At 43.7% G+C, this 26,674-nt stretch overlaps 1 protein-coding gene across 3 annotated transcripts in view; it reads right to left on the reverse strand.

Annotated features, from left to right (window-relative positions):
• Window positions 1-9,562: 9,562 nt before the first annotated feature.
• Window positions 9,563-26,674, reverse strand: part of GFRAL (GDNF family receptor alpha like) — a 31,566-nt gene continuing 14,454 nt past the window's right edge. For all 3 annotated transcript variants that reach the window (XM_064145810.1, XM_064145809.1, XM_064145808.1), the window contains 4 exons: window positions 23,479-23,738; window positions 22,023-22,121; window positions 11,091-11,172; window positions 9,563-10,117 (listed from right to left, as the gene is read on the reverse strand). In XM_064145810.1, the coding sequence (XP_064001880.1) occupies window positions 10,030-10,117; window positions 11,091-11,172; window positions 22,023-22,121; window positions 23,479-23,738 (529 nt within the window). In that variant the 3' untranslated portion in view covers window positions 9,563-10,029. The remainder of the gene's footprint in view (window positions 10,118-11,090; window positions 11,173-22,022; window positions 22,122-23,478; window positions 23,739-26,674) is intronic.

Consider the following 26,674-nt stretch of genomic DNA (forward strand, 5'->3'; position numbering starts at 1 on the left):
GTTTTATTTGTCTGAGTCTTTCTTTTCTTTCTTTCTTTCTTTCTTTCTTTCTTTCTTTCTTTCTTTCTTTCTTTCTTTCTTTCTTTCTTTCTTTCTTTCTTTCTTTCTTTCTTTCTTTCTTTCTTTCTTTCTTTCCTTCCTTCCTTCCTTCCTTCCTTCCTTCCTTCCTTCCTTCCTTCCTTCCTTCCTTCCTTCCTTCCTTCCTTCCTTCCTTCCTTCCTTCCTTCTCTCTTTCTCTCTCTCTCTTCCTTCCTTCCTTCCTTCCTTCCTTCCTTCCTTCCTTCCTTCCTTCCTTCCTTCCTTCCTTCCTTCCTTCCTTCCTTCCTTCCTTCCTTCCTTTCCTTCCTTCCTTCTCTCTTTCTCTCTTTCTCCCTCCCTTCCTTCCTTCCTTCCTTCCTTCCTTCTCTCTTTCTCTCTCCCTTCCTTCCTTCCTTCCTTCCTTCCTTCCTTCCTTCCTTCCTTCCTTCCTTCCTTCCTTCCTTCCTTCCTTCCTTCCTTCCTTCCTTCCTTCCTTCTCTCTTTCTCTCTCCCTTCCTTCCTTCCTTCCTTCCTTCCTTCCTTCCTTCCTTCCTTCCTTCCTTCCTTCCTTCCTTCCTTCCTTCCTTCCTTCCTTCCTTCCTTCCTTCCTTCCTCTCTCTCTTTCTTTCTCTCTCTCTTTCTTTCTTTCTCTCTCTCTCTCTCTCTCTTTCTCTCTCTTTCTCTCTTTCTCTCTCTCTTCCTTTCTTCCTTTCTCTCTTTTTTTTTTGTGAAGTCAGTTGTATTATGAGCATGGAGCCAAATCTGAATTCACCATAAGTTGTTGTTTTTCCTGTTTCAATAACACTGTTTTATTTTTGTTTTGGTTAACATCTGTTGAATTATGGATGACTTAGCCTTGTTCCAAGACTTTGTGGTGAATGGCAGCCTTCCAGATACTCCAAATCTAATGCAAATTTCCTTATTTCTTACATATGTTTAATTTGTTGTAGTTGATCTTTTGTCAACTGTATTAAAACCTCATTATGTGAAGCAATTAAAAATTGGCAAGGCTTTCAACAATCATTCACTGTTCTTTTAAATGCCTTTGTTCAGGAAGATGCTGCTGAACTGCATTGTCATTTTTAGATCAAAAATGTACAGATTCAAAGATGAGCCTTATCCTGTTTATAAGCTGTTCAAATGTGCTATTAATAGACTGTCATTTTTTTTCAGGCTGAAACATCATTACTGCTATTGGTTGGCTGTGTAGTATCCTTGGGTAATTTTCCACTTACCTAAGCTTGATGTATGTTTCTTTCTGAACATAGCCTCTTAGCATGAAAATCTCAAACTCTAGGCTATTACATTTTTTCCCCCCTGTATTCTGCATTTTCCTCCAAAATAGGAAAGATGGGGAAAATGTAAGATTAAAGAAATTGAAACATAGCATATATAGAAAGGAAAGGATGAATCATTTTTGTCTGGAACTCAACTCTGCTAAGTTACAGCTGAGTCTCAGTTTGCCTACAATATTAGAGTATTGTAGTTTGGACCTGGCATGGCTTAAGGAAGTCAAACTTTGCATGGCTGGTAACTCAAAGCCATAAATTTGATGTAAACCTTCTGTTCTGTTTATACTTATGACTATCCTAAATGATAGTCAAAACTAATATAGGCTTCATTGTTTTGCTCTTCTCATGGTCAGAGCCAAAGAATAAGGAAAGAAACATATTCAGGTGAGGCAGGAAATATCTTGGCTATCAAGCCAAAATATCAGATTGCACCGCAGTATCTAGTAAGAACTCTTACAGATGCTCTTTAATAGCTGAACCCCCTGATTTGCTTGACCTGCTCTGGGTGCATACTTGGACCCACAAAAAATTCCCTGTCCTCTTTCTCTCATTTTTCAGCAGTGTGGGGGGGGGGTGGGGGGTGGGTGTTATTTATTTATTTATTTAGCAGTAACTGTGGCTCATATATCAAAACATGAACTAAAATAAAACCATGACTTGAACCACTCACAGATTTAAACACTTTGTAATGGCTTAGATCCAGTGAAATAGTGTGGGATTTGCCACAGTACTGTAGCAGACTGTATTTAGTCTGTTAATTAGTAGTTAAGCCTAAATAAGGTACTAGAAATGACATGCTAAAAGATTTCCTACTTCAGGTGCCATTCGCCCCTGACAATGACTAACCGCACTGTAATACGCTTCTGATTAGCAACAGAATTTCCTCTTTAGCTTGCTTTGGTGTGGGCACAGAATTAGATCATCCTGAGCTGAAGTGTACAGTTTTCCTGTAGGGTCTGATCCTCTGAGTGTGTTCCACTGACATAAGCAAGACTGAGCTTCTCAAAAAAGGCAAGTGAAGTCCCCCATTGAAAAGAAAAGTATTAATAGAATCGTAGAATCAAGCAGGTTGGAAGAGACCTCCAAGATCATCCAGTCCAACCTAGCACCCAGCCCTAGCCAGTCAACTAGACATGGCACTAAGTGCCTCAGCCAGGCTTTTCTTCAACAGCTCCAGGGATGGTGACTCTACCACCTCCCTGGGCAGCCCCTTCCAATGCCAATCACTCTCTCTGGCAAGAACTTCCTCCTAACATCCAGCCTATACCTCCTCTGGCACAACTTGAGACTGTGTCCCCTGGTTGGTTGCCTGACAGAAGAGACCAACCCTCACCTGGCTACAACCTCCCTTCAAGTGGTTGTATGAAGGATTGCTAACTTTGGCAATAGGAGACCCTTACTCTCTGGCCCCTGTGCATAGTGCTTCCTAGGCTTCCCAGCATCTGGGCTGCCCAGTGTGCATTTCTAAGCCTTTTAGCTCTCCTGATGCATTGAAACAGTGTACCTATTAAATCACGAGGATGAACAACCTGAAATTCCTCACTTCTTTGAGTCTGGCTTAGAAATTACTTGGGATCTTATAGAGAGCCTTAAATGCAAGTCTGTAATGATGTGAACATTGAAAAGATGAGCAGTCACATCTGGAACCCCTTCTTTAACTGCACGTTCGGCTTCAACCACATAGTAATTTATAGTAATCCAGGGTGGAGGTCACAGACAAATAGATTGTTTGTCAGGATTGTTATAAGGGAGGAGGAAGCATAGAGTTAGATTCAACAAAAAAAAAAGTTTATGTGCCAAAAGTGCCACCTGGGATGAATTTAGGCCTATGGGTCCAGGTGAAAATCCTCCTTTACTTGAAGTGTGACTGAGGATCCTGAAACATCTCATGTTCTTGTTACTAAGTTTTGTTAGGCACATAAAAGTGCTGCTGCTCAGCTTTGCTGGGTTGGCATCATTTTGACTATGCAGAGCATTTTAGCATGTAACCATTTGCCTCACAAACTCAGCATGCATTGCCCTTTAAGATCAAGGGCTAATCCGGCAGCTGTGCCATGAGCATGCATCACTCACATAGGCTGCATTGAATTTACCACATAATAAAGCAATTGAGAGTCATCCTTTCATTAACATGGCCAGTCACAGGCTGCTGCTGCTGCTCTCCAGTGCTTCTGGTGTTCTAAAGTGGTTTTGCTTGTATTCAGTTACCCATTGCTATGGCTGCCTGCTTGAGACTGTGTCCTCTTATTCTGTTGCTGGTTGTCTGGCAGAAGAGACCAACCCTCACCTGGCTACAGCCTCCCTTCAGGGAGTTGTAGACAGCAATAAGGTCCCCCCTGAGCCTCCTCTTCTCCAGGCTAAACACCCCCAGCTCCCTCAACCTCTCCTCATAGGGTTTGTGTTCCAGGCTCCTCACCAGCCTTGTTGCCCTTCTCTGGACATATTCCAGCACCTCAACATCTCTCTTGAATTGAGGGGTCCAGAACTGGACACAGAACTCAAGGTGTGGCCTGACCCGTGCTGAGTACAGGGGCAGAATAACCTCCCTTATCCTACTGGCCACACTGTTCCTGATGCAGGCCAGGATGCCATTGGCTCTCTTGGCCGCCTGGACACACTGCTGGCTCATCTTCAGCCTACTCTCTACCAGTACCCCCAGGTCCCTTTCTTCCTGGCTGCTCTCCAGCCACTCTGCCCCCAGCCTGTAGTGCTGCTTGGGGTTGTTGTGGCCAAAGTGCAGAACCCTGCCCTTGGCCATTAGGAATGGGCATAATTGTTTTTCAGTGCCTTTCATAAGACAGCAATGACACAGATAGCACTAACATCTTCCAGCAGCAGCTTGCTTTGTAGTTTAATCTTTTATGTATTAGGGCAACTTGGCTCTGGATCAGCACTTTAGTGTTTCATTTTCATGTGTAACCAAAGTTTATGGAAATAAGAAGTGAATATTCTGGTTTTGTGAATAAGTCCAGAGAAGCTTTGGTTAATTTTCCTTCCTTAATAGCATCATTTGAGTTTGTAAAGCTTCTATTATTGTAATACAGTCACCAAATGAAGCCTATGAGTCTGTACAGTAAAATTCCTCTGCTTGGGGTCAGTGTTGTTGAAATGAATTAATCTATGTCCAAAGAGTTAGTGTAAGTGTATAAGATCTCCCTGGTCTTTTTTTTTTTTCCAGAGTTATTTTGAAGGGGTGGAAATAATTTTATGAAAATAAATATTCGTTGCCACTGCTTTTTTTTCTGTGATTTCTAAGATTTCCTTAAGTTCTCTTTACTGATTGCAAAATGTATCACAGTATCACCAAGGTTGGAAGAGACCTCATAGATTACCAAGTCCAACCCTTTAACACAGAGCTCAAGGCTAGACCATGGCACCAAGTGCCACGTCCAATCCTGCCTTGAACAGCCCCAGGGACGGCGACTCCACCACCTCCCCGGGCAGCCCATTCCAGTGTCCAATGACGCTCTCAGTGAAGAACTTTCTCCTCACCTTGAGCCTAAATTTCCCCTGGCGTAGCTTGAGGCTGTGTCCTCTCATTCTGGTGCCGGTCACCTGAGAGAAGAGAGCAACCTCCTCCTGGCCACAACCACCCCTCAGGTAGTTGTAGATGGGAGGAGGTTGTAGTTGTCTAGAGAAGTGACTCAACAGAAGAAACAGCCTGGAGAAGTGAATGAAAGGCACTTGCTTTCGAGTTCTTGACTTGCTGATCAGTGCAATTTTTGTTATATTTTTGAAGTCTGTGTTTTCTTTCTGGTCCTGCTCTAATGCAGTCTTAGTTTTCATTGCTGCAGTAATGCAGCAGGCAGGAGGACCGCAGCCAAAGCCAACGTAGCCCTTTGAAACTGACGTCGAGGAGATGATATGTTTGTTGAGGAATTGTCATGTACCCTCTTGGTTAAATGCAGTTGTGATTTTGTAGAATGTGGTGTCAAAGCTGAAATAAAATCTATCTCAGTGTTTACTGAAACTGATATGCTGATGTATTACGCCAGAGTCAGCCGCTCTGGCTAAGCAGCGTACACATGCGGCATTAGCAAACGCAACCTGTCACTGTGTCATGTACACCCGTGTTGACTTTGTACCTCATAATCCATTTTGGAGTGCATTTTCCTAGGATTACCTTTTTAGCAGTTATTCTTGTGTGCTTTTATAGCTGACAAATCTCTTCTAAGTTACTAGGGAAACACTTCTTCCCTCCATTAGCTGAGCATTAAAAGCTACAGCTAGGAATGGTGACAGGAGTCAAAAAATTCAATGAGGCATTATCTAACTTCAGATGTTCCACTGCAAGGCAGAGATCTGTGCTGAGTATGTCTAAGACCCACTCTACACACTGGATGACTACAGGCTGGGGTCGGAGTGGCTGGAGAGCAGCCAGACAGAGAGGGATCTGGGGGTACTGATTGATACCCGCCTGAACATGAGCCAGCAGTGTGCCCAGGTGAACATGAGCCAGCAGTGTGCCCAGGTGGCCAAGAGAGCCAGTGGCATCCTGGCCTGCATCAGGAATGGTGTGGTGAGCAGGAGCAGGGAGGTCATTCTGCCCCTGTACTCTGCACTGGTCAGACCACACCTTGAGTACTGCGTTCAGTTCTGGGCCCCCCAGTTTAGGAGGGACATTGAGATGCTTGAGCGTGTCCAGAGAAGGGCGACGAGGCTGGTGAGAGGCCTCGAGCACAAGCCCTACGAGGTGAGGCTGAGGGAGCTGGGGTTGTTTAGCCTGGAGAAGAGGAGGCTCAGGGGTGACCTTATTACTGTCTACAACTACCTGAGGGGTGGTTGTGGCCAGGAGGAGGTTGCTCTCTTCTCTCAGGTGGCCAGCTCCAGAACAAGAGGACACAGCCTCAGGCTGCGCCAGGGGAGATTTCGGCTCGAGGTGAGGAGAAAGTTCTTCACTGAGAGAGTCATTGGGCACTGGAATGGGCTGCCCGGGGAGGTGGTGGAGTCGCCGTCCCTGGAGCAGTTCAAGGCAAGGTTGGATGTGGCACTTGGTGCCATGGTCTAGCCTTGGGCACTGTGGTAAAGGGTTGGACTTGATGATCTGTGAGGTCTCTTCCAACCTTGGTGATACTGTGATACTGTGACTTCAGTATGTGGTCTGAAACATTGGTGTATCGATGAGGGAACTTTCTTGGAAAAGTCAACATTAAAACTCTCCTCTCCACACTGAAGTGCTTCAGCATAAATGATCCTCAACAGCTTGAATCCAACAGTATTTGCCCTGGTGGAAAGAAACCCACAGTAATTTCTTTGAAAGCATTCAATGGTGCTCAGTCTATTAAGGCATCAGCTTGGGGATGGTATTGGAGCTGCTTCCATCCATCTTCTGTGTTACTGGCTTGATGTGACATCTACCCTGGAGTACCAGTAAGCAATTTCCACAGCAGCCTGAAGAGGCATAGTCCGCATTTGTCTCTCCAAGCATCCCATTCTGTCATCTCACAAACAGGTGAGATGGCTGAGCAGAACCTTCCCTTTAAATAATTCGAGGCGCAGTGCAGCAAGACAGAAGTGTAGACTTGAACTTACAGCCTTGTAGCTTCAATACTGCATAAGGAACAGCTACTCTTGCATACTTTCTCTCAATAATGCTTCACACATTTCATTTGAAACAGCTTTCTCATAAACTACATACACAATCTTGAAAGAAAAAGATGAAATCCAGTATTCCTCCTATCAAGTGAGAGTGCTGTGTGGCTAAACTTTATACTTCCTCTAGCCTGATCAGTTTTAATTTCTTCACTTTGGAATCATTAGAATCATAGAATCAAGCAGGTTGGAAGAGACCTCCAACATCATCCAGGCCAACCTAGCACCCAGCCCTAGCCAGTCAACTAGACCATGGCACTAAGTGCCTCAGGCAGGCTTTGCTTCAACACCTCCAGGGACAGTGACTCCACCACCTCCCTGGGCAGCCCATTCCAATGCCAATCACTCTCTCTGCCATCAACTTCCTCCTAACACCCAGCCTAGACTTCCCCCAGCACAGCTTAAGCCTGTGTCCCCTTGTTCTATTGCTGGTTGTCTGGCAGAAGAGACCAACCTCCACCTGGCTACAGCCTCCCTTCAGGTAGTTGTAGACAGCAATGAGGTCCCCCCGGAGCCTCCTCTTGTCCAGGCTAAACAACCCCAGCTCCCTCAGCCTCTCCTCATAGGGTCTGTGTCCCAGGCTATTCACCAGCTTGTCACCCTTCTCTGGAATGCCTTAGCTGCAATGGAAGAAGGGTGAACACCATCTCATTACCTAAAATCACCTATGTCCTGAGAATTTCACACCATCAATAGACGATTTTCTCCAGCCAAGAATTAGGTGCATATGTCTCAATTCAAGAAAAAAAGATATGAGTGATAAAGCTCTTACAAAGATACTACTTCTTCTTCCATCAGTTAACTCTTCATGAAGCAATTGGAGTCTAAGCATGATCACATGAATCCAGACCAGCCCAGCAGAAACTCCTTTATTTAATTAACACCTAGACACAACTGACAGAATACAGTCACTAGGAAACAGAAATGAAAAGAATACATTTTGCACAAATAATAGAGGAAATGTACTTTTGCATCAAGCATTAAAATCAGCTGTAGTGAGGAGAGCCTGCAAAATGACAGAAGCAACACAAGAGCTACTAAATATCTTGCTGTCTTTCAGCCTAACTCACACACCCTCAGTTTCAAAGACATTTCACATGCATGTGCATGTATCTAAGCACATATGTCAGCAGAGGTCCTAGTATGTAAACAGAAAACCAAAAGACAAAGTTACAAGAGATGTTTTTATGCCCAAGACTTAATTAAATCTGAATATAAAAGGATCTCTTCACATTTTGTGGCAGCCTTGCATCACTGTGTTTTGAAGTTAGACTGCAAGCCAACACAGGGTTCCCTTCATGTGTATATTTCCTATGTAAAGAAGTAACTTTACCTGTCGTGGAAGAGAGCATATTCTCAACAGTATATTCAGTTTGAACCTTTCCATCATCACAGCTGTAAGATGAAAAAGTATTAACATGCTACTTTCAAAGTACCTGTGTGGTGAGAAGTAAGCTGAATGCTGCAAAATGATAGACAAATAAAGATTGTTTTGATTACCAGACTAACACTTGCCTGTTGTATTTTTGTCTAAAGGCTGATTTAGTAAGGAGATTGTATTTGATTGAAAAGCAAGAAGGGTTTTTTTTTTGGTTTATGCAGATCCAAAACAAAAAGAGAAGGCATGTTATAATAGTTGTTAAAAATGTCTAAAGGTCTGCCTGATAGAATTGCACATCTAAGATTTTGCTGTCACACTTTTCACAAGTTACCAAAGCCAGAAGCAAAAGTCGTACTGCAGAGTAGAGATTCCTGCTCTTCTGAGCACAGCATATATGTTTAGCCCTAGATCTGAATCAGTCAGGATCAAAACTGGAGCTGAATTCAGCAGAATGAGTACTTTGTTCTTGTTATTTTTATTTTTTTTTGTTGTGTGAGTTAAGTTTAATGGAAATTTAGTCAGAATTCAAATTAATGAAATTACAGCTAAAATTCATTCATCAGAGGCTGTCATAACAAGATAATCCATATGCTGCTTCAGGTAACAGCTAACAAATGCCAGTCCATTATCGTGTGCTGCCTAGAACCAGATCTTTACAAAGACAACTAATTGCTAGTAAACAGAACCTAAAATCTAGAAAGCAACTCAGCTACAGGGAGAAACCAAGAACTCAGAGCCAGAAAGTGAGATTCAGCATGGTGTGTTAGGGGCCTTAATTCCCAGTGCAGTGCATGGGGAGAATTAGGCACTTCAGGTGTTGCCTAGAGACAATTAATAGGAAACACAGATAATGAGATGGGTGATAATTTCTCTCTCAAGATGTAGGCACTTTGCTTTGGCCCCGAGCAAGTGGCTGTCTCCACTGGGCATTCAGAGCACAAAATGCTTTCTAAAATTACTATATTCAAATTGACAAGGCTTACTCATTTATATGAAACATGGAGGAGAAAGAAAAAACAGTTGCAGCAACAGGATACTGGGGTGAAAGCAGTAGCCCAGATAAAGTTTCATTCCTTTTTGTGCTGAAATGTGTTGTAACCCTGATGTCTGCCTACCCCACAAATATTCCACGTTCAAACTGCAGGCAGCCTACCTGCATGTGCAGCCTTACAAACATTGCATCAGGTACTTGGCAGGTGGGAACATGATATAGAATCATAGACTCAACCAGGTTGCAAGAGACCTTCAAGATCATCCAGTCCAATCTAGCACCCAGCCCTAACCAATTAACCAGACCATGGCACTAAATGCCTCATCCAGGCTTTTCTTGAACACCAATCACCACACCTGTTTTTTTTTTACAGCTCTCTAAAATGTTTTGGAGTGGATTTCTTTCCTTTCCACCAGATGCATCCAAAGCAAAAAGGATGAGTTTCAAAGGCTGCTGTGCTGGGCAGATTCATACAGCACTTACACCATTGTCCTGTGCATCTAAAGGTGGAGGAAATGTGCAGCCCAGGTCAGATCTGTGAATCTGCACAAATGAGAGGTGATGCAGTTCTATGTTTTTTTTTTAGCTTGTGAAAGGTTTAAGATGTGTTAATAAATATAAAAATCTTTTGTATGCTCAGCTACAAAATTCCATAATTTAGAGTATGTTTCCTAATATATATGTTATTGTAGCATATGTACAACAGACTGGCTTTCCAGAGTAGCCTTAAGAAAAAGCATCAGCAGCAGAGTAGTTCATCTGTGACTTTTATAACGGACCATAAAAGTTTCAGAGGAATGGTCTGGCGAGGGACTTCTTGACTCAGGTTTTGTTCTGCAGGCTCTGAAAACAAAGAATGTACATGTATTTAACAAACTATAGAGCTTTTGGGTTGAACCTTAGCTTAATTGAAGGCAGTGGCAAAATTCCCCTCTTTTTATGATGAACACTCGAGTAGAAACTAATTCCCTTCATTATTATTAATATAGTGTTCTTTCTTCCATTCCCTATATACCTTAAACCTGAGTTTTATTTATATGCTGATATTCCTGTAACTGCAAACCTAAAGAGAAAGCCTTTGTTCCCCTATATACTTTTGCATTTTTTTGCATGATTCCTCTTTGATCTGCCTCTGAATTTAATAATGAAATCTGACTCAATATCCCTCCCACTACGTATAGCTCCTGCTACATCATGTTTCTGTTACCTATCATCTGACAGTGTAATTCTTGAAATCTGGCCATTTAATTTGGTCCAAGCAAATGCATCATTTAAGAAAAGGCCATGTTCATTTGGCTAAGTGAATGCACATTTCTGTTTTCTTACCAAGCACTGAGGTATGGGCAGTGTCTCATACTGTGTGTGTGTGTGGGGGGAATGTTTACAGAACCCTATCAGCAAAAATGGTGTTTGGCAAAGAATATTAACTACAAAAGCAGCATTCACAGCTCGGTTTCTAAGTATGTTCTAATGCTGGATATTCTCATTTCCTTTCTGCATTACCTCTGCCTGCTACAGGACTAGGAAGGTAGCCTTGCAGAATTTCTGAATTCAGATTTCACCTTCGCCTGCCACAGGACAGGAAATGAAAGCTCCTGAAGCCTGGGATCTCTGCATGAATGGAGGGCATTGTAGATAGGCATCATATTTTACTCTTTCTTGCTGACACCCACAATGTCAGTTCTTTCCATCCCTGAGACATGCTGGACTGCTTCTAAAGACAACTGCAGTCCCAACCTCTTAACTAAGTCAGAACATTTTATTTTTTGCTTTTCCAATTTCCTAGAATCAATGATTAATATCCCTGGCAAATTACCTGATCTTTAGGAGAGTCAGCAGGACTATTCCTAGGATGAGAACTATGCAAGAGGAATAGGCAATAATGTAGACTGCTTCACCTATAAGAAAAAACAAACCCAAACAAACAAAACAAACAGAAAGCAGACCTGAAAAAAAATTACTTCTTCAGTGATAAGAATCAGGTTGCAGATATGGATTGGAATGCACACATATGCAAGCTAAATTAGCAATCATTTCTGACACCAATAATTAGAATAAGGAAAAAGACCTAGATGGTATCCCAGTGGTAGGAATAACTCCTTCCTTGCCAGTTGGTGCAAAATCACTTTCAGACTCACAGTTAATACCAGCTCAAAAAATACTACATATATGCAGCATTACCTTTTACTCTATTCCACTCCAGGGGAAATGCCACAGACTGTCACTCTGGTTTGTCTTTTGCATCCCTTTCCCATCAGTTTGGAAATGTTAATTTCATTCGATGTAACACAGAAGACCTGGTTCTTACTCATTAGCTAGGTGTCTCCTCTTTCTTCATATTACCACAAACCCAGTGTGCAAAAATGCTTGATCTAGAATAAAATTAATATAAAATGGGATCTAAAGCTGTGTCTGGGCCCCATACCCATAAAGTTTCCTTCTTCTCTTAGGCTTCTCACCAAGAAGCCACTTAGGCAGCTCACGTGCTAAAAATTCAAACTCAAAAAATTGGGAGTTAGTTCAACTTTTGCTTTCCAAATGAAGATCAACACTTTTTTTTTTTTTTTTCTGAAGGAATGAATTCATCAGTTTTGATCAAATGTTCCTTTCAGTTAGGAGTGTAACATAAGCCCTGAACCTAGGCTGGAGGGACCCTGCGACTTAAGAAGGGGACTCAAATCCAGAGCTGCAAGTATCTAACACAAGACCTTCCTGTTACTTTCCTGTTGTACTTATTTCTGTTGTGTTTGTACAACCAAGTAAGTTTTGTTTATACAGGAACTCAAATAACAAAATACAGCCTTAGCTGTTCCCTAGGTCCTTATGTAATCAGTGAAACATTCAATGAAGAAGAATAATAGAATCATATAATCAAGCAGGTTGGAAGAGACCTCCAAGGTCATCCAGTCCAATCTAGCACCCAGCCAAAGCCAGTCAACTAGACAGTGGCACTAAGTGCCTCAGCCAGGCATTTACTGAACACCTCTAGGGATGGTGGCTCCACCACCTCCCTGGGCAGCCCATTCCAATGCCAATCACTCTCTCTGCCAACAACTTCCTCTTAACGTCCAGCCTAGACTTCCCCCAGCACAACTTGAGACTGTGTCCCCTTATTCTGTTGTGTCCTCTTATTCTGTTGCTGGTTGTCTGGGAGTAGAGACCAACCCCCACCTGGCTACAGCCTCCCTTCAGGGAGTTGTAGACAGCAATGAGGTCCCCCCTGAGCCTCCTCTTCTCCAGGCTAAACACCCCCAGCTCCCTCAGCCTCTCCACACAGGGTTTGTGTTCCAGGCCCCTCACCAGCCTTGTTGTCCTTCTCTGGACACCTTCCAGCACCTCAACATCTCTCTTGAATTGAGGGGCCCAGAACTAGACACAGCACTCCAGGGGTGGCCTGACCAGTGTTGAGTACAGGGCCAGAATAACCTCCCATGTCCTACTGGCCACACTGTTCCTGATCCAGGCCAGGATGCCATTGGCTCTCTTGGCCACCTGGGCACACTGCTGCCTCATCTTCAGCTTACTATCTACCAGTACCCCCAGGTCCCTTTCTGCCTGGCTGCTCTCAGCCACTCTGTCCCCAGCCTGTAGCACTGCTTGGGGTTGTTATGGCCAAAGTGCAGAACCCTGCCCTTGGCCTTGTTAAATCTCATCCCATTGGCCCCTGCCCACCCATCCAGCCTGTCCAGGTCCCTCTGCAGGGCTCTCCTATATGTTGCTGGGGAATACTTTTTTTTTTTTGATAGGTGCATGTCTTGCCCCTCTTAGATGTGCTGCAGACCCTGAGGACACGATGTCTGTGGCTTCAGGTTCTACTGGGGCACTCCCTGTAGCTGTTTATATAGACACACAGGCGTTTCCACCGATGAAGTTTGGTAGAGGATGGCTGTGGGCTCAGTAGCAAGACAACGAGTGGATTATACTTCTGTGTAAACCTGTTTGTTATGTATACCTGGTGAAAGAGCTGTGACTATTCATTAGACAGATCAATTCTGGGTGGTGATCAGAGGTTTCTTGGTTACATGCAGCTTGTCACAAGCTTTTTTTCCTGTGCTTACAAAAAAAAACAATTAACGTTTCTGGAGATGAACTGAGCTCAGTTCCCACAGCAGCTGGTATATATAAACTCTGTTACTTGTTTGCCTAGATTCTCAGTAGGGCAGAAAATCCTCAGTAAGAAATAAATGATACTCCAATTTAAGACAAAATGAGATTAATTCCAGCAGTTCTCCCAAGAACATGGTAGGAGTTCTGTATTTCTAGCTTTCTCTTCCAGCCACCCCCCTCCTCCCCCTACTTTAGCTGATGCTGATGAAAGTAAATGCTTATCTTCACACATGAATCAGTTTTCAAATTAAAGTGCAGGAATCAACCCTTTAAACTATGTGAATCTGTAAAATCAAGGAGATAATTTGCATAAGATGAAGTCACAACCAAGCTGACAGTGTGTAGCTGGTTAGGAAAGAATAATTTTAAGTTTGGGGGATTTTTTTGTTTGATTTATCATTTGTTGATGTCCTTTCCAAAATGACATTAAATTCTGGGCCCATCTAAGCTTACAGCAAAACTCTCATTAAGTTTCCTATGGTTAGGACTCTACCCACATTAAGTATTTTTAAGAGGGTTGTATGAGCCCACAAATAACTGGGCTGGTGTGTCCCCTACTGGGTGTGTGAATGAGTGTAAATCCAGTTCTCTAAACAATCCTTTATTCACAGCTTCCAACTCAACAGGGTTATATTTATTTGCCATCATGTATGAATATTTCAGTTTATTATTTGTTATGAAACATGAATTAAACCCAATCTTATCCAATTCCATACTTTCCAGCACAACTGAGTAGAATGGAGAAATCTTAGTGTTTATTGAACTGTAAACATTAATAATAATAATAATAATAATAATAACTATTATTAATAATCATTATAAACAGTTGAAGAAATACAGTTTCTGGAAAGCATGTTCATCTAGAGATAGTCATTGGTTTGAACTGGTGAAAGACATCCTTGCATCATTCAAAGCCAAGCTAAGTAAAGGATTCTTCTGATGTTTTGCTGTAGGGACAAGACCTGAGCAAATTTCATCCCCTTTCCTAGCAGAAAGTGGACAAGCAGCAAATATCTTCAAACACACAAAAGGCTGTGTTTGACAACTTAACCATTTTGCCTCTGCACCCTGGGATTCTTCTTGGGATTTGATTTCAGTAAAGATAAATGTTTTGTAAAGATGATAACTCCCTTTGCAGTCTGAGACATGCACATTGGCCAGCGTAAGAAGGTAGGAGACCAGGATAGATTTTTGACAGCTGTGTTTGTGAAACAATTTGCAATATGGTTTTTATCATCAGGTAGATATCCTGAATCCGATTCTTCCCCTTGACTTGGCTTCCTATGAGACATTTATAGCTTAGAGTTCTCAGCTAGGGTACATGACAGCTCCAACAGAAGGAATGTTTTATTGTATGGCTTAGGCTGATCAGCATTCTTTTTGTTTTTCTAAGGCTATCCAAAACTCTGTTAGGAGTTCAAAGACAGGTTTTTGGAAAGCATTCAGACTTCAGTGGGAATAGAACTAGCTGGGTGCAGGCTGCATTTGGCAAATGTTTATCTGAATCTCTAGGCTGTTAGAAGTAGTCTCAGGGGTGAAATATCTCACATTTACATTTTCTCCCTTAGGGCAATATTTTTTTTGCATTGTAACTTGTTGTGAGAGTCTGATCCTCTCTCTTGTTAATCAACAAAGATAAAGATTGCATTGTCCCTCCTTAATCTTGTTACTTCTGGGACTCAGACTCGGTGCTTGGCCCAAAAGCTCAGAGATGCAAATCAACAGACAATACCTTTGAAACTCCTAGACCTCACCCTGGCTGGACTGCCCAGGAAGCCTCCACCTTATCTCAGCTGCCCCCAAGGGCTGTGTATGCAGGGTGTGGACAGGTGTAGCCGAGAGAGGGTGGAGGCCCTCCCCCCGGCGACGCCGGACCCCTGCGAATGTGTGAGAATGCACAGGAAGATGCCCTGGGGGGGCTGCAGCTGGACACTGAGCAGAAAACTGTATAAAAAGGCAGGAGAAAGGCCTGCCAAAGTGTGGCATCCCCACCAGACCAAGTGTGGTATCCCCACCAGTGGTATTCCCACCGCACCACCAGTGGCATCACCAGCAGACAGAGAGTGGCACCTCCATCGGACCACCAGTGACATCTCCACCGGACCACCGAGGGCAGACCATCACCAGACCACCAGAACTGCACACCGCCTGAAGAACCTCTGACAAAGATCATCCCTGGGCCACGCACCCGTCTCTCTCTCACCCCTTCATCTGCGACGGAGGGTAATATGATCATAGCCTTTTCCCCTTCCCTGCTCCTTCTTTTCTTCTCCATCGATCTCTGTATCTTTCTCTCTCCCCCTTCTCCCCTCTCTCCCTCCGTTTTGCCCAACCTTATCCTTTAATAAACAGTTTCATGGTGATACATGGTCTCGTTTGCACCTTAATTTCGCAACACGGAATCCATAAGAACTGGTCTAGCTCCGCCGGACGGAGATACTGTTAATCTCTGCTCCTGCGGACCTTGACATTTTTTGGCGTCACGGACAGGATTCTGTGTAGTGAAAGTATCACCAGGAAACTGTTTTATTTCTGACGAGTGTGTCTGAGATGTACTCTGAGAGCAAAGTGAATGCTTGTGGAGCAGTGTGGGGATTCTTCAAATGCCTAAATGTGTCTGCGTTCCCAGGAAAGAATATTTTGGGGTACAAGTGTTGATTTTATAGTGTGACCTTCCCGAGAATTCTTAGTACCCTGCGGTAAATAGGAAATATTGTGTAAAGTGTGTCCTCTTGGGGAGAGCTACCTCCACAAGAAGTCTAGTAAAATTGAGAATATTGGTAAAGTGTGTCCCCTTGGGGAAAGGTTCACAAGAAGTCTAGGAAACTTGTGAATATTGTGTAAATTGTGTCCTGGGGGAAAGAATTTCCCCCGAGAAGTCTCTCTGTTGGTAAAGTGTGTCCTCTCGGGGTGACTGTGGCTGTCCTCTCCGAGAAGCTAGATCTCTGCGTTCCCGGGAAAGAATATTTTAGGGTACAAGTGTTGATTTTATAGTGTGGCCTTCCCGAGAATTCTTAGTACCCTGCGGTAAATAGGATTGTGTAAAGTGTGTCCTGGGGGAAAGAATTTCCCCCGAGAAGTCTAGTGAACCCAAACGGAACAGTTTCTCTGTTGGTAAAGTGTGTCCTCTCGGGGTGACTGTGGCTGTCCTCTCCGAGAAGCTAGATCTTGGTGTGATCTCCCTGAAGGAATTTATTGTGTGTTTTTCTAGGGAACAGTGTTTGTGAGTGAGCTTTCTCTGAGCAGTTTTTGTAGGGAAGGTTTTGAGGTATAAGGTCTTTGTGTTGTTGTGACCTCCCCGTGGAGCTCTTACCTTAAAGGCAATGGCCACGGTGGAGAGGCTTTTCTGTTTGTTGGAAGCTCACGGTGCCCGCCCGTCCGTGGAAGGGCTGGGCTGGGCCCGTGAGAACTGGAGTAACTGTCAGAGTGTGGCGGACCGGATTGTGGCCCTGCAGAAGGAGGCACGGGCCAAGTCGGGAAAGGGCAAAGCCTTCATCTGTGCAGTTTTGGGTGCGTGTTTGGCTGCTTCAATAGATGAAAAGCAAAGCCAAAACGGACGGGAGAATAAAATCATTTCCTCCTTGCAGGAGCTGGTAGATTCCCTGCAAGGGCATATTGTAACTTTAAAGGACGAAGTGGCAGATCTTAAGGATAGATTAAAAACAGAACAGAAGTGGCAAAAGTGGTTTTTGAAGGAGGAAGAGTTAAAGCAGACAGAGTCTGCCTCCATATACCCCCAGGCAGAACTGGCAGCAGCAGAGGAAGCTGCGGCTCACATACGTCCTCTCATTAAAACTGAGATGCTGTACGAGGATGAGGATGGCACCCCTGCCATCACAACCAAAGAGATACCCTTTTCTTCCACTGAGCTGGCCAAACTGCGTAAAGAGTTTACACGTTCGGCTGGAGAGTCTGAGGTGGAATATGTATGGCGTGTCTCTAGAACTGGAGGTGATCAAATTAGGTTGACAGAGGCTGAAGCTACAGGCTATTGGGGTGCTAATGTGTTCCTAACTACGGGCAATAGGAGTGGTCCCTGGAGCCTTACTCAGCGAGCAGCTTTTTGGGCTGGGGGCTTTGATTCAAAGGAGAGAGGAGAGCCTCTAGTTCTGAGGGGAGGCATGAATCAGATAATGGAAAATGTGCAGAAGGCAGCTTGTTTGCAAATGGTCTATGATCGAGAACTGAAACATCATTTTGAATCGCCCCTTTCTCTCTTGGTGGACCCGAAGCGAATGACCCCCCTGGTGAGGGGACTTCCTGACTCCCTCAAGATGAAAGGCATTCAGCTCCAAAAGGAGATAGCTGACACCCCACTTACCTCCCGAATACAAGCTGCTCTGAGGGAGAACTTAACACCCGGGAGGAACCAGCCCGATGGCAGACAATGGACGTGGGAGGAGGTGGCTAGAGAGCTATTAGATTATGCCAGGCAGTATGGGGTGCCTGAGGAAGTTCATAAGCCTGAGACTAGAGGCTTGAGGCATGTGGAAATTAATCACCCACTGCCAAGTGCAGATCCCCGGAGCCAGATGCTTCGAATCCCCAAACGACACTCGACTGGGGGGAGGGAGCACCTGAACACTAGACACTATTGGTGGGGGCTAGGCCGGAAGAAAGGTATCCCAAAAGAAGTGATTGATGGGTTATCTTCAGTGCAGTTGGAAATCGTTGTAAAAAACTGGCCAGAGTCTAGCCAGAAACCCGAGCCCACTGCACCCCCCTTGATAGACTTATCTGATGTGGGGAAAGGCGTGCCCCCTTCTCAGCCTCAGAGGAGCTGAGAGCTTCACCCCTCTGTGGTGAGTGGGGGAGGTGAAGCCTAGAGATCTGTGAGCTCACCAATCAATTGCAAATTGTACAGGGTTTGGGAGGTGGATTTGGTTTGTGCCTAGCTTGGCTTCAAGCTGAAACAATCAAAGGCACTTACCGGCCCATTCAAAGCAATTAGCTTCACCTGGGCAGGCTCAGGGAGCCTCTCTCTGGGTGGGGGTGCTTTGCCCAGATACCTTATCAGTACCTGAGGGAGTTGACTAAAGATTCCTTGAGATATTGTCAGAAGGACTTGTTTTGTTGCCATACTAATGACTTCTCAAGTTTTGCAGGCTACAAGTTCTCCCCGCAGCATCACTACAACAGAGGACTGCCCTTTCCTCACAGCCTGGCAGTGTCATCAGATACACGGGGAAGCTTTACCTAAGCTTCAATGGACTCCCAACTGAAGGACTGACGGGATGGGGGGATATGGAATTAATGTATTCTGTTTTGTTAAATGACACAGCATTGTTCTTTTGCCTGATACACGGGGAAGCTTTACCTAAGCTTCAATGGACTCCCAACTGAAGGACTGACGGGGTGGGGGGATATGGAATTAATGTATTCTGTCCTGGTTTGTTAAGCAATTCAGCATTGTTCTTTTGTCCAAAATATGTCTTTGGTGTATTGTCTTAGTGAGAAATCATTTGGGTGCTTGGTATTTTAGTATGAAGAGTTGTGCACATCCTGAGGGGAGATGGAACAATGTCCTTTTCCCTAACACATTGGCAGGGACAAATTCTATAAAAGGGTTACCACCTAATTGGACTGGGGTATGCTATATTTGACTGATTCACCCACTGTTTTTCTTACTCCCAGGTGGAGAAGGAAAGGGTCTGGGAATCAAAGTATATGATAATTTGGGAAGAAAGAGAAGGTCCATCTCCACTCATTTGGCACAAGGTAGTGGTCAAAAGTGGGGAAAAAGGTGACTGGACCTCCCCAACAGACTTTTAAATACTATGGTCCTGCCACCTGGAACCCCCACGAGTGGATCAGTGGTGCTCGAGAACCAATCTATAACTTAAACCGTATCATAAGGCTACAAGCAGTGCTAGAAATAATCACCAATGAGACAGCTCGGGCCCTAGATCTGTTAGCAGATCAATCCACACAAATGCGAACTGCCATTATCCAACACCGAATGGTTCTTGATTATCTGTTAGCAGAAGAAGGAGGGGTTTGTGGAAAATTAAATGATTCCAACTGTTGTCTACAGATTGATGACAATGGGAAAGTAGTGAGACAAATATCTTCTGGGATTCGAAAATTAGCTCATGTACCTGTCCAGACCTGGGAAGGATGGAATATGGACTGGCTCTCCTGGCTTCCAGGGGGACCTTGGGTTAAACAGATGTTGTTTTATTTGTTATGTGTTTTGGCATTGTTACTTTTCTTGCCATGTATCATTCCCTGTTTTATACAACTGATTCAACATGTAGTATCCAATATGCAATTTGTATCCACTGATGGTGTGAGACACGTTCGGGCCATTACCCGATCAAAACCCATGTCTATTGTGAAAATTGTATAAAACTTCCCATTTTTCCCCTAAACCTTTCCTTTTCCTTTCTCTCTCTCTCCCCCCCCCCATCCTTTTTCCCTCTTTTATCTTTGTTGACGGGGTGATGTGAGAGTCTGATCCTCTCTCTTGTTAATCAACAAAGATAAAGATTGCATTGTCCCTCCTTAATCTTGTTACTTCTGGGACTCAGACTCGGTGCTTGGCCCAAAAGCTCAGAGATGCAAATCAACAGACAATACCTTTGAAACTCCTAGACCTCACCCTGGCTGGACTGCCCAGGAAGCCTCCACCTTATCTCAGCTGCCCCCAAGGGCTGTGTATGCAGGGTGTGGACAGGTGTAGCCGAGAGAGGGTGGAGGCCCTCCCCCCGGCGACGCCGGACCCCTGCGAATGTGTGAGAATGCACAGGAAGATGCCCTGGGGGGGCTGCAGCTGGACACTGAGCAGAAAACTGTATAAAAAGGCAGGAGAAAGGCCTGCCAAAGTGTGGCATCCCCACCAGACCAAGTGTGGTATCCCCACCAGTGGTATTCCCACCGCACCACCAGTGGCATCACCAGCAGACAGAGAGTGGCACCTCCATCGGACCACCAGTGACATCTCCACCGGACCACCGAGGGCAGACCATCACCAGACCACCAGAACTGCACACCGCCTGAAGAACCTCTGACAAAGATCATCCCTGGGCCACGCACCCGTCTCTCTCTCACCCCTTCATCTGCGACGGAGGGTAATATGATCATAGCCTTTTCCCCTTCCCTGCTCCTTCTTTTCTTCTCCATCGATCTCTGTATCTTTCTCTCTCCCCCTTCTCCCCTCTCTCCCTCCGTTTTGCCCAACCTTATCCTTTAATAAACAGTTTCATGGTGATACATGGTCTCGTTTGCACCTTAATTTCGCAACACGGAATCCATAAGAACTGGTCTAGCTCCGCCGGACGGAGATACTGTTAATCTCTGCTCCTGCGGACCTTGACACTTGTGTTATTTAACTGCTTGAGTTATTCCAGCTAAAGAGTCAGGCTTCTCCTGTAGGTACCAAAAGGAAGCCCACACTTCCAGGACACAGAGAAGACAGTCTGAAAAGGGGATTAATCTTCCTCTGAGGGTTTCTGACCTTCCTCTGTGGCTACACGGAGTACTTAGATGATATGCAGGATTCATAGGTAAGTAATCCTAATGCCAAAGTTACACCTGAATGCTTAATTGTAGACAAACAGGTCTCAGGAATCCCCTTCCTGTCAATCTATTTTTACACTTCCCAGGTTGCACATTTGTAGTAGTTGAAGGATGGAGATGATACAGCTCCCTTTGTTTTGTATTGCCTTAGAGCATGATTTTTTTTTCCCCCCATTGTTAGAGATGCTGGGCATGAATAGTTCTGGGAACTAATCCAGAACCTATTGTCATCTACTGCATGCAAGATGGGACAGGTCATTCTCATTAGGACTGATAATGGTGCATTAAGTGCTGCAGTGTTATCACTCTGATCACTCTGTAACTGGGTCCTTTGAAAGGAAAGACACAATGGATATTGTTTCAACTATGAGAAAATGTGTATATTAATTCAATATCCTTTAACTGTATGTCAGTTCCATACTGTAAATGCATGGAAATTAAACCAGACCCAACACTTCAGCCTATGGGATATGATAATCTGCAATTGTGTGCCCTGCTTTTGATATTGTTTCAATCATGAGAAAATGTGTATATTAATTCAATATCCTTTAACTGTATGTCAGTTTATTACTATTGTAAGTGCATGGAAATTAAACCAGACCCAACACTTCAGTCTATGGGATATGATAATCTGCAATTGTGTGCCCTGCTTTTGCACGAGAAGGTAAAGCCTGATGGAGTGTAACTCAAGCCCCTTCTCAGACTATTTATTGTGGCTTCCTATGGTACAAAACATCAAGAGGGATAGGAGAGGAGCAGGTGTGACATCAAAGCTAGTCATTTGTGTTGTATGTTGTCACTACTAGACTCTAATGACTGCATGAGGAGTCAGGCTCTGGTGGGCTTATTAGCTTCATTTTTACCAATCATACTATAGTGACTATGAGACATCAATTTCAAAACCACTTATCATGGACATTCCTTCAGCCTCATTATCTTTATTTTGTGGTTATATAAGCTCAGATAAACAGATGAGAGATTTTACCACATTATGTTGGATGGGGGAGCCCACTTGCCTGAACCCATCACTCAAGGGACCTGACCATTAGTCTTCTCTATCCCACATGAGAGAAATCTCGAGAGCATTTCAATTAAAATCATAAAGTGACATGCCCAAACTCACCATTAATTGAAGAAGAATGGAACTGTGCTCTGGAAAGCTTTTCTCCTGGCATTTCTGTATTTACCCAGTGAAAACCTTTCTTCTTAATAGAAATCTGACCTGAAAGTAAACATCAGTTTAAAATATTACTTTAAAATAATAATCTAAGTGAATATTACTGTTTGGTGGTTTGGTAGGAGTCACAGAATTTGGAAAGGCAGCTAGTTAAGAATATTTTTACTGATACTCAGTGAACAAAGTGAATGAAAGTTCCCTTTGGCATCTCGGTTACATATCTCCTGTAGTTTATGGGAGTCAACTGTGCTTTAAAAATATCCTCTGCTTAAAAACAGCTTCAAATCTCTTTTTACAGGAACAGTCTTAGAAATGGCCCCACCAAAAGAAGTGGGCCCACAGAATCAATAGGGAAATGATGAGAAAATGGGTAGTAGCTTGGGAAAATTTCCAGAAGACAAAGCTTATTCTGCAAATGAATTGCTGGGCCTCAACTCTTTCACAAAGGACTGTCCTCTCTGTGGGCATAGATTCATCAATGTATCTGAAAATATTTATCTTCTGTCAAAATGACATTCATGTGAACTGCAGCATGGCAATTTTTTATTCATTGGGGGAATGAACATATTGTGACAAAGGCTCCTGTTTGCAATTTGGAATGTCATCTCAATAGCAATGGACTGAACCTCCTTGTAGATTTGTGTTTCTGTGAAGACCAAAAGTGCAACCTAGAGTGAAAATATTTTGGAAACTTACTTTCTGGCACTAACATTTTTGCTTATTCTAGTGGTGACAGCCTACACTGCCCTGATCCATGCTTTGCTCATATCATAGAATCATAGAAGCAGCCAGGTTCGAAGAGACCTCCAAGATCATCCAGGCCAACCTAGCACCCAGCCCTAGACAGCCAGCTAGACCATGGCACTAAGTGTCTCATCCAGGCTTTTCTTCAACACCTCCAGGGATGGTGACTCCACCACCTCCCTCATATCTCATAAAGCAGCCAGTTACTCACAGTTCCTGCCTTTGCTGAGCCCACAGCAATCTTTACTCCTCCAAGCACAGCCCCAGGAGCAAACATTTGCAACAAGACATTGCCATAGAAGAGTGGAAAGATGTGGTGGTGTAGATGCCACTTGCAGGTCTGTTTACACCAGTTCTAGAGGCAATGATCCCTTTCATAGAATCATAGAATCAAGCAGGTTGGAAGAGACCTCCAACATCATCCACTCCAACCTAGCACCCAGCCCTAGCCAGTCAACTAGACCATGGCACTAAGTGCCTCATGCAGGCTTTTCTTGAACACCTCCAAGGACGATGACTCCACCACCTCCCTGGGCAGCCCAATTAATTTCTCCCCTCTGCCACAACCAGCGTAGGCAGCAGAGGACCCCTCCACGACAGCCACTGTTGTAATACCCCTTAAAACTAATGGTTCTTTAAAGTATTATGTGTTACTCACGTAACTCACTGAAGCAGGATTTACTATGAAGCATGTGATGGAAGAGCTTGCACAAAGCCTGCTCTGCAGGAAGCAGATTCTGACAGGTACACTCCACACGCAGCATTGTGCCCCAGTTGCTAATATAGGCTGCTTTGCAATCAGGGTTTGCAGAACAGGGCATGTCACCCTTGATCAAAGTTTCAAGGCAGGCTTCATCAGCATAGCATCTTTTGGTCACATGTCTCCAGCACTTTGACCTAAAAGTGGTGTATTTTTTCCTGGTAGGAAAAATAAAAATAACAATCAGGTGTACACAATGACAGTTTAGAAACTCCTCAAAAAAGACAGTTAAGGATCATCACGGAAAGAAAATGTAGTCCGAAGGCACCAATGAAGCTTTAAAAACAACAACATTTTGTGACAGCTGGCCTAAATTCTACCCTGATTTTCACTTTCAGTAAAATCTGCAAAACTTTAATTTCAGGAAAAAACTTGGTTTTACTAAAAAAAAAAATTGGAGAAAAAGCCATGGCATGTCCAGTGAGCACCTGTGGGGTGATTTTCCCAGAGTTCAGTGAAACTCAGGGTAAATGTCAACAGTCTCAGCCCTTCAGAGAGGAAATGAAGATAGAGAAATTAGACCAGTCATCACAGTATCACACAGTATCACAGTATCATCAGGGTTGGAAGAGACCTCACAGATCATCAAGTCCAACCCTTTACCACAGGGCTCAAGGCCAGACCATGGCACCAAGTGCCATGTCCAACCTTGCCTTGAAGTGCCCCAGGGACGGCGACTCCACCACCTCCCCAGGCAGCCCATTCCAGTGTCCAATGACTCTCTCAGTGAAGAACTTTCTCCTCACCTCAAGCCTAAATCTCCCCTGGCACAGCCTGAGGCTGTGTCCTCTTGTTCTGGTGCTGGCCACCTGAGAGAAGAGAGCAACCTCCTCCTGGCCACAACCACCCCTCAGGTAGTTGTAGACAGCAATAAGGTCCCCCCTGAGCCTCCTCTTCTAGTAGATCAGTTTATTGGACGGTTGTTGGATCTAGTAACATCAAATGCAGTAATTTTACAGAATTGCCTGACTGTGGGACAGCTATTGGAATATAACACAGTGGAACATCAGTCATGGACAGGCGAGAGTGCACGAGTTCAGTATGCTGAATAGAGATGAAGTGGAAGGTTGGAATGACCTTAGAGAGTGGTGTAACAAATATAAACAACTGTAAGGCTGGAGTCTGTGGTTTCTGCCTATCTTTGCTGACAGACTGCTTAGACACAGTGCATGTGTTGCTGAGAGAACATGAAGAATGCCTATGCTAATTAGTGTGTAATCCTAACCTAGTCCTAACGCAAATGTATGTAACCAATTAGAGCCTAACATGATTTGTAACTCTGTTATGTAGCCTTCTGGTAGAAAGTATATAAGCCCATGCTTGGGGTGCAATAAACTGGATTGGAACTTGCTTATGTTAAGCCTTCTCCCTGTCTTTTCTTATACCCATGGCACTGAGGCCTGTGGCAGACAGTGTGGAGGAAGAATGAATGTTCAACTTACTTTACATAAAATAATCTGTGTCCAACACAAACCTCTCCTCCCCCTAACACAATACAAAATGTCCAAGGCTCAGGAGTAATTCACTTAACCTTAAATATTAATGACACAAGAAGATTTAACTTGTTTCCCAGCACGACAACCTCAAAGAGTTTCAGTTTGTTTGCTTTTAGAATGAAGTTGGCCTTCCATGCACTCTATATGACAACAGAAAGCATCTGTTAAAAGTGAACTGAGAAATTTGTTAATTAAAAACCAATCTACTGCTTGCATTAAATATTAGGAGATAAAGTGGGTAAGCTTTTGCTGTATATTGTTCATTGGTATATTAAATAATTATTTCCTTAACCATAAAATTAGGTTATTAATATACTGTTGGTATCATGTAGCTGTAACAAGCAAGTCACATGGAAACAAACATGGACTATTAAAATGCCATCTGGGACATTTACAATAAATGTTCTCATTACACAAGCAAAAAAATTTCAAACCAGATGCCACCCCTGTGCTAATGGAATTATTTTTATTCACCTCCTGATTTATAGGTATGGCTAGTCTTAATTCACAGACTAATTTTGCTAATTCTATCCACTTAGTGGCAGGAAACATGAATGTTTCCAAAATAATGGGTAGTTCAGCAAGTCTGTTATGATATTACATGTGTACATATGCACATGCATAGACATACATTTGTAGTCCAATTATTCTTGAAACAAGGGACAGTTCCCACTGATGTCAGTCTGCATAGCCTGCATGGAACCACAAGCATCTCTTGGCCTCCTGGTTTGTTGACTGAAAGTTAATTTGAGCATAGCTTTGAGGTAAAAATCAGGTCTAACTCACAAGGGAACTGATGACTACACTGAAAAACAAAAGTGACCATGCACAAATGAGCTATGAATATGGACTAATTCTGTTGCATGTTTTCTGAAATAAAATCAAAGCTAAAAATGTCTGAGGTAGCCAGAATGAAGTGTGAACTGAGCTTGTGACATTCATTAGTGTAAGTATTGTTTTAGATTAGATCAGATACTTCTTAGCAATACTCTGAGTGAGGTAGACAGGGGTGGATTGTGCTAGTTTGAACCTAGCTAGAATGTATTGGTGAGAACTAGACTACAGGCTGTGAAAGGAAAACAAGACTGATGTCTACCTTGCTCATAGGCATGCTGAGATGTATAAAAACAAAAATCAAAACATAGATAACACACATCTCCTGCTGGGGAGCTCTGACCTGCATCTCTCTCTAACCTCACCCTCCATTTTGGACTAATCTACTTTGCTTCCTAACCTGCTGGCTGAACCTCCATTCTTCCTTGGGACTGGGGTAAGGTTGAGAGGGGTAGGGGGAAGGTGAAGGGGTGGTTGGGAGCCTCTCCTGGGGACTCAGGTTTCTGGGAGGGGAGTTGTGTTTCTATATTCCCTTTTCCCTTGTCTATTTCTGTCTATAACTGTATATACTGTAAATATCTGCTTGTATATTGAGCTAAGCTGCAAATATAAGCTTCATTCCATTTCCAGAGCTGGCTGAGTCTAGTCTGGGTGATTTCCAAAGTGTGGAGGGGTGGGTAACACCCAAAAGGTGGGTGACACCCAAAAGGTGGGTAACACCCAAAACGTCACAGTATCTTCATGAGTTTGGTGGTCTGTGTATG

Source organism: Pogoniulus pusillus, chromosome 7, assembly GCF_015220805.1.
Source record: "Pogoniulus pusillus isolate bPogPus1 chromosome 7, bPogPus1.pri, whole genome shotgun sequence".
Lineage (NCBI taxonomy): Eukaryota > Metazoa > Chordata > Aves > Piciformes > Lybiidae > Pogoniulus > Pogoniulus pusillus.